This window comes from Cetorhinus maximus, chromosome 2, assembly GCF_964194155.1.
Source record: "Cetorhinus maximus chromosome 2, sCetMax3.hap1.1, whole genome shotgun sequence".
Taxonomy (NCBI): Eukaryota; Metazoa; Chordata; class Chondrichthyes; order Lamniformes; family Cetorhinidae; genus Cetorhinus; species Cetorhinus maximus.
This window is the reverse complement of record NC_135880.1, coordinates 176,037,240-176,051,925: the sequence shown is the minus strand read 5'-3', so window position 1 is coordinate 176,051,925 and position 14,686 is coordinate 176,037,240. Positions and strand designations below refer to the sequence as shown.

The 14,686-nt window shown below is 39.9% G+C and overlaps 1 protein-coding gene across 1 annotated transcript in view; it reads left to right on the top strand.

Annotated features, from left to right (window-relative positions):
* ugcg (UDP-glucose ceramide glucosyltransferase) overlaps window positions 1–14,686 on the top strand; it is a 45,623-nt gene that overhangs the window by 24,230 nt on the left and 6,707 nt on the right. The window contains exons 3-8 of the mRNA XM_078571161.1: window positions 2,400–2,502; window positions 3,621–3,722; window positions 4,121–4,233; window positions 8,853–9,031; window positions 10,099–10,185; window positions 13,883–14,072. Of these exons, the coding sequence (XP_078427287.1) occupies window positions 2,400–2,502; window positions 3,621–3,722; window positions 4,121–4,233; window positions 8,853–9,031; window positions 10,099–10,185; window positions 13,883–14,072 (774 nt within the window). The remainder of the gene's footprint in view (window positions 1–2,399; window positions 2,503–3,620; window positions 3,723–4,120; window positions 4,234–8,852; window positions 9,032–10,098; window positions 10,186–13,882; window positions 14,073–14,686) is intronic.

The following is a 14,686-nucleotide window of genomic DNA, read 5'->3' as shown; positions in this document are numbered from 1 at the left end:
AGTTGCCTCCTCCAATTTCACTTCCCCTTCTAGTTCTGGTATTGTCTGCAACTTTTTGACTCAATTTGTATAGGGTGCTTGAGTTTGTCATTGATCTAAATTGGAAACAGTAGTGAATGCCCCTCTCAATAATATGTCTCATCTGCTCCTTTAATTCATACCTTTGCTTTCTACTGTTTTACCAATTTCTTATCCGTACCCAGTTTTTACCCTGTGTCCTCACAACTTTCAGCTGCAATTTGTCCAATTTGCTGTTGATTAGCAAGTCACTGATTTGAAGGGATGTTTTCAAGAATTTTTGATCTACTTGCATGGATTCTCATATAATTCAGATTATATGAGAAATGTTTTTACAAAGCAGTTTAATTAAAAAGGAATTAAATTTTATAAGTTTTGGGGAGGAGTGGCTCTGAATGTAATTGTATTTTTACCTGAATTTGTGTTGTTGTAGTTGAATATCAATTGAGCCAGCTGGGGTAAAATAGCATTTAATTGCACATTTGAACCAGAAAATTCTAGGTTTATTTCCTGAGCTAGCTGAGGCAGTAGGTAGGGTGTCACAGTTGGCTGGCATCATCCCTGAGTTAGGTAGGGGAAAATCAGCCAGGTTTCCTAGAAATTCTGCATATGGTTTTTGGGTGAGAGCAAACCCATGTGTTGCTATGGTGTCAAGTAAGCTGGCAATGCTCATTTGGATATGAAGAATGACCTCTCAAGTGAGGCAACTGGCACTGGTTCACTCCTTTTGTTAATCTTTACTCTGAGCTTTATAAAGCTACTGACAAGCTCATGGTCTATTTATTTGGCTTCAACTGCTAGGGCCTAACTCTAGATATTACCTCCTCTGGGATGGTCGTAAAACTGAAAGTTGGGACCTTCAAAAACTGCACCCATGCGTTGGCTCCAGAGTTACAACATAAAGAAGAGGCCTGCCATTTTGAACTGAGATGAGGAGAAATTTCTTCACGCACGTGGTTGTGGATCTTCAGAATTCTGTGGCCCCAGAGGGCTGTGGACATTCAGTCATTGAACATATTCCAGACAGAGGTCGATAGATTTTGAATACTAAGGAAATGAAGGGATATTGGATAGTGCAGGAAAATGGAATTGAGGTAGAAGATCAGCCATTATTGTGTTGAATGTAGAGGAGACTTGAAGGGCCGAACGACCTACTCTTATTTCTTAAATTCTTATCTATCACCCACCACCTTTTAAGCATCTCCCTACTGTCTATTTGAAAAAGCTTTTTAGCCCTAATGTCGTCTCATGTGGCTTGCTGTCAAATTGTGCCTGATTTATGCTTCCTTCCCCTCCAAACATTTGCAACATATTGATGTTCTTGGCATATCTTTAGTTAAGGTGCTGACGAGTGGATTCTTTTCCTTTTTTAAGTTATTGCTACTGGTTCGCTCTACATTATTCTGGGTTCTGGAACTTAAGACCAAACTTGGGCACCATAGATGCTTCTAACAATTACTTTTAAACATGAATGAAGTGAATAAGCATAGAAGGGACCTTGGATAAGATTTGAATGCATAGGTGCCAATGGACACTACAAGTATAATGTGGTCCCATTTATTTATATATAAAAAGTCAGGAATTTCAAAGCTGTAATCAGATCAAGGTTTAAAAGATTTGCTTAACTGTAGAAATGAAACTTGAGCAGTTTTACTTTCATTGTAATCTGAATCTAAAGTATAGCCTTTAAATGACTCCTTGGTATGTAAATCTATACTGAATCTGTTCCATTTTTGTTCTAAAAGTGAGTCATGAGGCACCAGCTCTCTGCATATGTCTCCAGTGCCGGACAATCATGCTTGCACAAAGGCATCAGATGTTTGCAGTGCAGTTCTAGTTTAATGAAATGGTCTAAATTATTACTAGGATATCCTGGAACCATCTGGTACCGTGGGCTAAATAGCTCTTTGTGCGTTATAACAAACCTCTGTGAAAGATTTCACGTAAGCTTTCAGGGCTGAAAGTTATGGCACTGAAGAAATCTGAGAGACTCTATAAGTAACTAATTTTGTTGAATGATTTATTTTAAGTTCTTTTCTCCCCATTCTCCTGGATCATCAAGTACCTATTCAGGGTCTGCCAATGTTGAGCTGGCTTCTAAAAGTTCACAAGAGTTGTGTCTCCAGCTTTCCTTGCTTTCTGCCTTTAATGATGAGGAAACATCTTTCCTTTGCCAGTTACTGCATGAGGGATGTGGGGAAAAAAGAGATAGGAGAGAACCCATGTCTGGCACTTGAAATGACACAATTAACTCACTTTATAGGGATGATAAGTTTATCTGTGAATCCATGTCAAGACTCCTTTGAGAGCTGCACCATACTTTTCCAGTACTCCACTGCATGGTTGTGACCTCTTTCCTTCCCTTCCACATTTTTGACCAGTTTGAAATACTCCTTTGCGTACAAGACCATGATGATCCTGCAGTTGATGTCTGTAAAAAGCTGCTGGGCAAATACCCAAACGTGGATGCCAGATTGTTTAGTGGTAAGTAGCTTTAATGTATGCAATTTTCCTTGTATTGGCAGAAATTGGTGGTTAGCTGTATTTGTGAGATTGTAAATGTTGGGCATCATTTCTCAAATTTCACCAAGCTAAAGCTTTTCAAGATTATAAATTGAAAGTTATGTTTTGTGTGAATTTTTGTTTTTAACTAAGTTGAACTCCCAATCTCTCCCCCCCCCCCACTTCATCCACATCAAATCAAAAATCATGTTAATGTGACAGGTTTAATTATTCAGTGTTGATGTTCATCAATGTAGAGGTTGTTATTGCACATTAGTTAACACATTACTTCTGTTTTGTTGATGTTCTAATTTTGAAATCAATATGATTGGATTAATTTAGTTACAATTCTTCTCTGTTGATTTATTTTAAAATTAAACTATTCCCCAAAAATTGATGAATCATATTATTGTTCTCATGGGACCTGGCTTAGATTAGTGAGAGAGATTGAATTAAAGACACAGTTAAATTGATAGTCAGTCCTTTAAGAGAACGGTGAGATCATGAAACTCGATACCATGTGGAGCGGTTGAGATGAATAGCATAGATGCATTTAAGAGGACGCTGGATAAACACACGAGAGAGATAAGAATAGAAAGATGAAGTAAATATTGGGAGTGTGAGGTATAAAACCGATATTAGGTTGAATGGCCTGTTTCTGTGCTGTGAATTCTGTTATTCTTCTTCTTACTTTGCAATTTTTGTAATTAAATTGGTTTATATTTTTAAAAGTAGTGAGCAATGATGTGGGAGTATATGCTTGTATATACCGTTGACCATGTATCTGTGGATGCATTTATTGGGCAAGGGCTTAATCCAGACTCCCAGGATTTTTTTATTTTCCAAAGTAACCTTCAGATCAGTAATATAATTAAAATGAAATATGCAGCCACAATCTACTTTGAAATGTTTTCACGTAGGTAAATAATCTTTCTTTCTGCTTTTTTCTGGATTTCTTGGCTAGGCTAACCTGTATAGAGCAGACCAGTAAAAGTTGTGTTGTCAGGTTAAATTGTCAAAAAATGTTTTAATGGTTAAATATGTGTCTTTGGTTAATTACTTGTAAAATAGTATTAATGGGAAATTCTTGTAACTTCCAGGTGGCAAAAAGGTTGGTATTAATCCCAAGATAAACAATTTGATGCCAGGTTATGAGGTAGCCAAATATGAACTTGTATGGATCTGTGACAGTGGAATTCGAGGTAAGCAACATTTTGTATTGGCTGTAAGATTTTCCTGGTTTATTGCCTTTCACCATTTTATGAATACGTACTTAAGTGCTTTTTAAAAAAATTTTGTCTACTGAGAGCACAAGCACTGAAATTGTGCTGATGGCACATAAGAGCATGATTTCTGGTCATACTGTCTGCGATTACTTATCAACTTGTCAAACTATTTTTGGGAGAGGCCCATCTTTGTTGTATTGGATGTTTTGAATAAACCAACCCTAATTTCTTAAAGCTATAACTTTTTTTTAAGAAAAGCTTGATCTTTCGGAGAGCTGAAAAACTTGTACTAACAGAATGGCTAATGTATAATTAATAAATGCTGAGTATGGATTAACTTTTAAACTTCTTCCACATTACTTCCTAATCTTTAGTGAAACAGGACACTCTAACAGACATGGCCAACATGATGACTGAGAAAGTAGGCCTAGTGCATGGATTACCATATGTTGCTGACAGACAGGGATTTGCTGCTACTTTAGAACAGGTAAGAATGGAAATAGTTATGTACAATATTTGTATTTTTTTAAAAAATCAAAATAAAGTAAAGGCATAGACTACGTTTCATTAATATTTTGAAAGTACTGGGGAAGATTCAGTCTTCTGGCTGCTCAACATGCACAAATCCAAAGCATTATGTGGAATAACAAACTTGTACCTTTATAATAATGATATCGGGACGTATTAGTTGAAACCACTTCCTTAGTATTAAAGCTTCATCTCCAATTACTTTGTTGTTTCCTTTGCAACCTGTACCTCTCTACCTTTCTTCCAACCCCATTCCTTTCTGTATCTGTTCTGGTGGGAGAGGGGGTGTTGGAGATGAACCACCCACTTTAACAATGTAATTTACAGCTGTGCTTGAAAACTCTGAACCTCCAAGTGTTTTATGGCCTTTCACCTGACATGTTGCTTTTGCAATTTGCTGAATCATTCCCTCACTGCCACCTTTGATGCCTTTGTCACTGGCTAAACCTTTATTTTTACCTATTCCAGTTGATACCCCTGGTACGGTGCCCCTTTTCACCTCAAGTTCCAGGCCACAGACTTGGGTATATATGGCGTGTGGCTGCTTTAGCCATCCATTTCAAAATCTGGCTGGACGGTGTCAAGTGCTATTGAGCATCGCCATCCTCTGCCAAAACCAACGCACTACTTCAGAATCATCCTAGAGAGCCAAAGTAATTATGACTACTAATAATTTCTTTGAACTCCTCTCTCTTGCCCTCACCTTCAACAACGAAGAGAGGAGCTTGTGGAGTTCTTTGTCGATTGATACACCTATCCAGCTGCCTCTGCTGCTCCCTCCTCATTTCACACTCTTAATGCTCCAGCCAGCAAGGAAAACCTTCCCCTGGTTTCTTTCCCACCTTCCCTAACACACTAAGCTTACCTTGCGTATGAGTTCCACTGCCTGCTGCGGTGATCTCATTCCCACTAAATAACTGACCACTCAATTTCTCTTTCTGGCCACTATGCTAACTAACTTTGTAAATGCTTCCATCCCCTTGTATGTAGACCTGATCCCCTTGCAAGCTATTACCTCATCTCCAGTCTCCATCTCCTCTCTTCTTCAAAGCTCTTGACTTTGTTGTCAGCTCTCAACTTCCCTGAAAATTGATCTCATGGAAACTTCTTTTTAAAAAAAAAAATGTGGGAGCTCTCAGGAAGATATAATAATTCTCATAATGTTAGTGGAATTTGTTGTAAGATAGTGGTATATGTATTTGTGTGTGTATGAGAGACTTAATTGGATTAAAGGCAGTTGGTCTGAAGGCTTTGATGTAAATGCGATAAATATGGGAAGTTTAGAATGTAAGGTGTAAAAGGACATTTACATTTTTAAATAAAGCAGACTAGATTGTTTTCAAAGGAGGACTGAAATGTGTCACCTAGCCAGGTGAAGGTTAGAAACAGTGGATTTATTTTTCCCAAAGATTACTGGTAAAAGTTGGCACACAGAGATTTTTATTATCAGAGAGGTAAAGTCTAAAGACGTAGTGAAAGAATGGGAATTTGCATTCAAAGGGGGAAAATATATAAAGGAGCGAAGGCTATGTGTAAGGGTAGGCATTTTAAGATTTAACATGTGTGAAAATCCTTCTTCATCTATGCCTGAAGCTGCTGTCTTCAAAGAACTGAAGTTAAGAAAACTCACTTTGAATTCGACTGGTTCAGGGTATTGTGTGTCACTTTGCCTGGGCCTTTTAAAATCTGTCTTATTGTTGCCTTAACGAAAGTATAACTGGGAGTTAACTTCTAAATCCCCTAATTAATTTATTATAGTAGTAATTTGTAGACATATGTGTGTTTAAAATCATCTCTCTTATTAATAACTGTTAATCTTGTTTTGTAAAAACCTATAAGACTTGATGGTCTTATTACTACTGAATTCAAGGCTTGCATCTTGAAATTTATACAAACTGGAAAACAAGTTGTGGCAGTTGTTTCAAGTTTCCCTTTGGGATTTGAACAGCTCAGCATTTACCATCAGCTGTGCCATAATAGGACATGAGTCCTGCCACCATACCTTGGCTATTATTGTCTTCCTGATGGTGAAACTATTGCATAATAACCAAAAAGGACGTGCTTTTCTTGCTCATGGCATCATCGGCATCCTTCCATCTACAAAAGATGATGGACGTACAGCAAACAAGTTCATTTCAGATGTCATCATATGTGCACCTTTGATGGCTGAAGAGGCCAATTCTTGAGAGACAAGTTCTGCATTAAGCTACCAAGTGTTGTTGTGGGTGGCTGTTTTCTGCATTGGCATCTGTTGCCTAGCCACTGGTCATTGTGGTGGTGTGTGCCAGCCCACCCAGGTGTCACCGTTTTCCTCTGTCATCAGCTCATAACTCCCAGTTGTGATAATCAATGTCTAGAGCCTTTATGTCATGTTTACAAGCATCCTTGAAGCGGAGCTTTGGGTGTCCTACTGATCATCTGGCTCCAGCTGCCTTACCACACAAATGTCTTTGAGTATGTGACCATCTATCATCCTGCAGGCATGCCTGAGCCAATAAAACCTCCTCTGTTTAATAAGTACCAACTAACTTGGGAGCTTTGCCTTTGAGAGGACTGCTGCATTCATGGCTTCATCCTGCCAGGATATATTCATAATGTGCCACAGGTTGCAAAGATAGAAATTGTTGAACTTCTTCCCTTGATAGCCAAAACTCACCCATGTTTCACAGCCACACAACAAGGTGCCAAGAACATAGGTCTTATAAACTATCAGCTTGGTCCCAAGGGTCAGCTTGATATTCCATGCATGTTTAGTGTGTCGGCTAAAGGTGCTAAATGCTTTCCCTTTGCGTGTATCAAGTTCTGCATCAAGGAACTCTGAACCCATGGTAGCAAAATTTGCAAACCACTTCCAGCAGGGTGTTATTTAGTGTGACCAGGGCTGAAGATGCAAAACCGTGTCCCAAGACCGCAGTTTTCTTGATGCTTACAATCAGGAAGAACAAGTTACAGGTGTGGGAGAGACAGTCCGTGAGTCTGTGTAGCTGAGTTTCCATGCGAGGGACTAGCATAGCATCATCAGTTTGGAGGAGTTCTCTGAACAGAGCACAATGTGTTTTTGTCTTCACTTTCAGTCTTGACAGATTGTCGAGCTAGCCATCTGACCTAGTGCGCAAGTAGACTCCTTCCATATCTGCAGGGAAGGCATAAGTTAAGACCATTAAGAAGATGATGTCAAACAGAGTGGGGCCGGATACAGTCCTGCTTCACTCCATTTTTCACTAACACTGTCTGAGATGGAGCCATCAAAATATATAGTGCTGTGCATGTTGTCATAGAAGGAGTGGATGAGACTGTGGAGCTTTTGTGGGCAGGCATATCTCCCCAAAATTTTGCAGAGCCCTGCTCTGCTGACAGCTTTGGCGCTTTACTGAGATCTACGAAACTAAGGTTTATACCCTGTTCCATACACTTCTCCTGTAGCTGGTGTATGGAGAAGATCACGTCCACAATAGATCTGCCAGCACGGAAGCCACACTGTGCTTCCTGATGCACTAAGTCTGCAAGTAGATGGAGTCTTTTAAGTATGACCCTAGCAAAGACGTTCCCCCTGACCCTAAGGAGTGAGATGTCCTTGTAGTTGCTGCAGTCTCTTATGTTGCTTTTGTTTTTATTGCTCATAATCACAGGGTTTCAGGGTAAATGCAGTACTGAGGAAGAACAATGTATGTGACTAAATTTGTAATCCCTTAAAAAATTAAGTAGTTGTAGTTTCTTCAAAAATCTGAGTTGTGTTTTGAGATGTTCTGCATAACCTAATGTGGAATATTTTAACTAGACCCTAGATCCTAAAACAGAGTGCTTATTTTGGTCCTTAATGAAAGCTGACAATTTATGTTGTCAGTTTGCTATAAATGTCTTTCAAACTGCCAGTTCTCTCCTTTTATAAACTTGAAGCTATTAAATTACCATAGATGCAAGCTGTTATGGAGCCCTCCTCATCAATTAAAAACAGCAACTTCTTCCAGCATATTCAAACTACTTTCATTTAACATGACATTAAAAATATTTTGTGTAAAAATGACTGAAGCAAAAGTTTTAATAAAATGTATTTTCCCTTGTTTATCCCCCATCTAAAACTTAGAAGAATGGAGATTTTTAGTTAGTTCATGGAACCGATGAGGAGAGACCTGATATATACTGGGTGTTGGTTTGTTGGCAGTAATGTGACCTCAGCATCAGAATGGTGGGGAGCAGAATCCTGTTCGTTCTGGGCTGTTATCCGAAACCTAAACTGATACCAACAAGCTCTTGTTGCGTACTTCGCTTAAACAATTTTAAGGAATTAGTATTGATTCCTGATTGTTGTAATGTTCATCATTGAATGCTGATGACATTGTTTATGCAGATATTCTCTCGAGGAGCTGACTGAGTACAATTTGTGACACACATTTGACCTGGTATGCCTATACTTTTTAAGCAGTTTTAATACATGTATCTATACTTCTCAATTGCATAGAAGGCATTTGTACTGCATTTTAACATTACTTATATAAAACGTAACCCAGATTTGGAAACTTGACAGAATTTATAGGGAACCGTATAGTTCTAAACTTGGGCAACCTCATTACATTGTAGGTGTACTTTGGCACATCACATCCAAGAACATACATTTCGGCCAATGTGACTGGCTTCAAATGTGTAACAGGAATGTCATGTCTGATGAGAAAAGATGTATTGGACCAAGCTGGAGGACTTATTGCTTTCGCTCAATATATTGCTGAAGATTATTTTATGTCCAAGGCAATAGCAGACAGGTAAGCATTTGGAAATTCATGATTATGCAAATCTCTACGTGCCAAAAAACACTTAACCTTTAGTTAAGCAACTATTTCTGGCATTTCACTATTCTGTCCTTGATTATTTTCTGGACTGTATTAGTTTTTTAAGGAATGTTTGTTTCTTTTGGTAGCACCATTGGCTAATTGAAGAATGTGGTAGGGTGCAGATTCTTCTGTGTTTCACTTCATGGTGCAGATTTCAGCCAGGGTGGTCCACCAAACAAGCACAAAGTTATTGCCAAATGGGAAGGAATACCCTTTTGGCTTTTTGGAGCACTTCTTGTGGTCGTTTGCTTTTGCAATAGCCCAAGTATGACTTTGGTTAGACTTGTTTGTTCAGGCAATTCGTGGGCTCCACTTTGGAATGAAAATATGTTGAATCAAATGATTATCCATGAACACGGGAGTAGGAGTATGGCCATTATGTTCCACCAGTTAATGGCTGATCTTACTCCATTTACCTCACTTTAGCTAGCAAAATTCCATCAAAGTCAGATTTAAAATTATCTATTGAGCTAGTATCTACTGCTTTTTGTGGGAGAATTTTACACTTCTGCCACTCTGACTTTCTTCTGAATGGCTTGGGTCTGAATTTATGTCTCCTTGTTCCAGGCTTGCCCTCCAGAGAGAAACGTTTCTTCTATCTACCTCATCAATTCCTTTCAAAATTTTAAACATGTCAAAATCTGTGGTATTCCTTCTAATGTCAATATATTCTTCCTAAAGACTATCTTATAAGACAATACCCAATGTTCAAGTTATTTAGAATGAGTGGCCTTGAGAAATTTATCACTCATCGAAATCCAAAAGGAGTTTACACTTTTCTTTCATTTTTTTTTCTATACCTTCTGGCAGTGGAAATCTTTGCAGCTACCAGTGGGTTGATACGTTTGGCGTATGATGTATTCCAATGTGGCACATCTGCATGTAATAATGAGCAGCTGAGACGGATGTGGCTGGTATTACTTTGTTCAAAAATAAAAAATAACTCAATGTTTTTGAAGATGTGATCTGAACATGATTAATAATGTTTTCGTTTTTAGGGGATGGAAATTTGCCATGGCAAGTCAAGTAGCAATGCAGAATTCTGGCAGCTATTCCATTTCTCTGTTCCAGTCACGAATGATCCGGTGAGCCATTTACAGCTGGTTAATGTGATGGTCTAGGCTATTCTGTATTTTAATTGCTGTCAAAGAATTTATGACTCTTCCTCTGCACCACTCTTCAACCTTGTGTAGTTATTAGAGCAACAGTTTGCTTTTATATATCACCTTTAACATAGGAAAAGATCCTAAATCACTTTGCAGAAATATAATCAGAAGAAAGTTAATAAAGTTGAAGACGATATTAGAAGGGGTGACCAAATCTTGGTCAAAGGAGGTTCTTAAAGGAGAGGTGGAGAAATAGAGAGGTTTAGGGAGGGAATTCCAGAGTGTGGGACTGAGAAAGCTGAGGGCATATCTGCCCATGGTGGGCAAAAGGAGTGGGGGATGCACAGGAGGTCAGAGTTGGGGGGCCGCATAGAACTTTTGGGGTGGAATTATGCCCTTGGCGGCCCCAAGAGCAGTCATGAAGCCGCCTGATGCTCACCATTGGACCCCCTCAGTGTGCACTGCACCCCTCAGCGCTTTTGGGGTGGGGGCTGGAGGAGCGCGAACAGGGAAGTGTGCGCATGCATGGGAGTGCACCAGGGAGTAAAAACTCCGAGTCAAAGAGCTGCCTCAAGGAGCTGAAGTATTTTGAAAATAAAAAATAAAGAATTTAAAAATGTTAATAACATGTCCCCTCATGATTCTGTCACATTAGCAGGGACAGGTGAAAAATTAGTTTGAAAAATTTTTATTTCTTTTTTAATCTCTGATTGAAACCTCATCCTGCTCATGGATGAGGTTTCACAAAAAATCCAAAGGCCGCTTATCCTTTTTGCCTGCCCGCCATCGTAAGGTTGGACGGGCAGTGAAAATTTTCATTTAATTAGAACCTTAATGACCTTGATAGGCCTGTTAATTGTTGGTGGACGAGCTGCTGACTCCCGTGCAAGCCCGCCGACCGAAATATTGTGCGAGTGCATGATGACATTGGAGTGCTCGCCTGACGTCATCACGCATCATTTTACGCTCATTTGGGTTGGGCGTGCGCCCGCCCGGCAAGCACAGTAGTCTGCCCCTAGAGTTATAGGGCTTGAGGTGATTAAGATGAGGCTTTATATCATTTGAACCAAAGGTGAGAATTTTAAATTGGAGACTTTAAATTGGGGTTCTGGGAACCAATGTAAGACAATGATGAGTGTTAGGCTATAGACAGCAGAGTTTAGGATAAGCTGGATTGCAAAGGGTGGAGAATGCAAGCTGGCCGGGAGAGAATTGGGAATAGTCCACTCTTGGCAGTAAAGGAGTGGATGAGGGTTCCAGCAGAAAGTAGTCTGAGGCAGAGATGTAGATGTAGAGTTTGAATGGGTGACCAGGATTGAAAACAAAGATAGAAAATGCTGGAAAAGCTCAGCAGGTCTGTCAGCATCTGTTGAGAGAGAAACAGAGTTAACGTTTCGAGTCCGTATGACCCTTCAGAGCCCTTCAGTCATACGGACTCGAAACGTTAACTCTGTTTCTCTCGCCAACAGATGCTGCTAGACCTGCTGAGTTTTTCCAGCATTTTCTGTTTTTGTTTTCAATCCTGGTCACCCATTCAAACTCTACATCTACATCTCTGCCTCAGACTACTTTCTGCTGGAACCCTCATCCACTCCTTTACTGCCAAGAGTGGACTATTCCCAATTCTCTCCCGGCCAGCTTGCATTCTCCACCCTTTGCAATCCAGCTTATCCTAAACTCTGCTGTCTATAGCCTAACACTCATCATTGTCCTACATTGGTTCCCAGAACCCCAATTTAAAGCATCGGCGGTGTTTTACTTTTGAAAACAAAGATGATTGCTTCAGTCTTCCCAATGGTTAACTGGAGGCAATTGCAGCTTATCCACAATTGGATATTAAGGAAGCAGCCTGGCAACCCAGAGATAGTGGAAGGATTGATGGAGGTGGCAGAGGGGTAGCTGGGTGTCATCAGCATACATGTGGAAGTTGACCCCGTGTTTGTTGATGATGTTACCAAGAGAGCAGCACGTAGATGAAGAAGAGGAGCGCCTCAAAGGTGGATCATTGGCCGACACTGGAGATAATGATAGTCTGGAAGAATAGCCAAGTTTGATGAAGCTTTGACCTTGATTGGATAGATAAGGGTGGAACCAAACGAACAAACCCATGGAGCTTTGGGGGTGGATGATGTGGTCAACAGTTGCGGACATGGAGAGATTCTTCGTGTTGAGGAACAATAAGTGCATCATGGAGGTCAACAATTATGACTTTGGTTGGAGGTATTTTGGCGTTGTCACAGAGCTTGAAAACCTGATAGAAGAAATTTCAAATAGAGTTGGGGGGGTGGTGGTGTGGTGGGACATAGATTTGAGTGTCAGCATGTTCCAAGAACTTAGGGCAGCTGGAGAATGGGCGGTGATTTGCGAGAGAAGAGGGACGAAGGTGAGTTTCCTGAGAAAGCGGTAAAAGAAGGGGGGGATAGCATCAAAGAGTGAACCATTTACAATGTTGGTTAGCTGAGGCCAAGAAAGAAAAGTGAATGATCAGTTGTTTAGTGGGAATGGGATTAATTGCAGCAGTATGCGGGTCATGCATGTTTACAAAATGAGCTTGGAGAGAGGATTGGGTGAACAAGGGAAAGGGGGAAACAGCAGAGAAGTGGAATGATTCCGGAGGTAGCTAAAGCATGAATTTCAGCGGCAGATGAGCCAAGGCAGGTATAGAGAGGGAAATGTTGTTGAGGTGGAAGCAAGCAGTCTCTGTTATGGTGAAAATGGGGTTGTTGCCAGTTGTCCATAAGTCATCTTTTAGCAGATCAATTTTCAGAGATTTATCCAGAAAGCCCCATGACAGTTTAAAATTTTAATTGCCTAAAATAATCTTGCAGTATTGCAATAGTCAAACAACTCCACTTCTCTTCCAGGCTCCTGCAACACATTCAAAATCTCTGTGAATTGGACCTAGTCAGCTTTTGTGTCTCTGATGTATTAGGAAAGTGGTCATGGAATTTGTCGTCAAATTATTTTAGGACTGGTGGAAGTAGCAGTAGATTAATGGGCATGGGTTCAGATTGTAATCACAAATGTTATTGTTGGTTTGTGCCTGAGCCAAACTCTTCTTTGTTAGGAAATTAGAGGACATGAAAGGTTTAAAAGTTGTATTCCATGAATCTGAATGTTTAATGTTTTCTTTTCAGAGGAGAAAGATTAGGGAGTTATATTATGCCATGAAAGCTTTCAGTTGTAGAACTGAAAAGAAAGACTTGCATTTGTATATTGTCCTTCACGACCTCGAGATGCACCCATTTGCTTTTTAGCCAATGGAGTACAGCTACTATTGTAATATAGGAAACAAGGCAGCCAATTTGTACATAGCAAGGTCCCACAAACAGCAATGAGATAATAACCAAATCATCTTTGAGTGATATTGGCTGAGGGGTAAATGTTGTCCAGGGCACCAGGGACTGCTTCCCTGCTCTTTGAAATAGTGCCTTGGGATATTTTTACGTCCACCTGAGGGGGCAGATGGGACTTTGGTTTAGTGTCACATCGAAAAAACTTTCAACAGAGCAGCACTCCCTCGGTACTGCACTGCGAGTGTCAGCAGTCCACAAATTTCTGACTCAGAATTTAGAATGCCATTCACTGAGTGCCACTTTAAGTAGAATAACACACAAGTGACATAGTGAATTGTTTTGAAAGTTATTTAACTTTTTTTTCTTTGTTCTTTAATAAGGTGGTCAAAATTGCGTATCAACATGTTGCCTGCTACAATTATATGTGAACCAATCTCTGAGTGCTTTGTTGCAAGTTTGATAATTGGATGGGCTGCTCACCATGTCTTCAAATGGGATATTATGGTGTTTTTTATGTGTCATTGCTTGGCATGGTTTATATCTGATTACATCCAACTCAGAGGAGTCCAGGTACGTGTAAATGGTTGACTCATAATGATAAATCAGGCGTGGAAGCCTAGTGTAGTATTTCAAGCATTGAGAATGTTTGTTTCAAGCCATTTGTTTTTGTTGAATTAGTCTGTTTAACTACGTATTTGCTTTCTTTATAACGGAAACTGCCCCACATCAGCCATCTATTCTGATGCCTCTACAAATGTTGTTTTTGAAACACAAAACCAGCCACCAGGATAGGCTGAGAAGTGATTTCAATGGTTACTTCCATTCATAGCAACCATCAGTGACACACTCTTCCTTGTGAAGAATCATGGGCAGAAACCTGCAATCTACTATGTCATGGCAGCGCAGTCACTTTCATCAATCACGCAACATTTCTGTATTTAATGCAACAAAATCTTCAGAAAACTAATTGCACAAAATCCGAATGCTTGATTAGTCATCAGTCAGCGATTACAGTTGTCTCATTCTAAGCTATCATTATGCTACGGGTCTTAGCATTTTTGGATTGGGGTGGGAAGGGGCAACTATCCAGGATCGATATTCCTGATTATGTTTCAGCAACTGCTTGGCTCAGATTTGTCTGTGATGGCTTCTTCATTCCATTAGCCAGTTATTCACTTGATTCA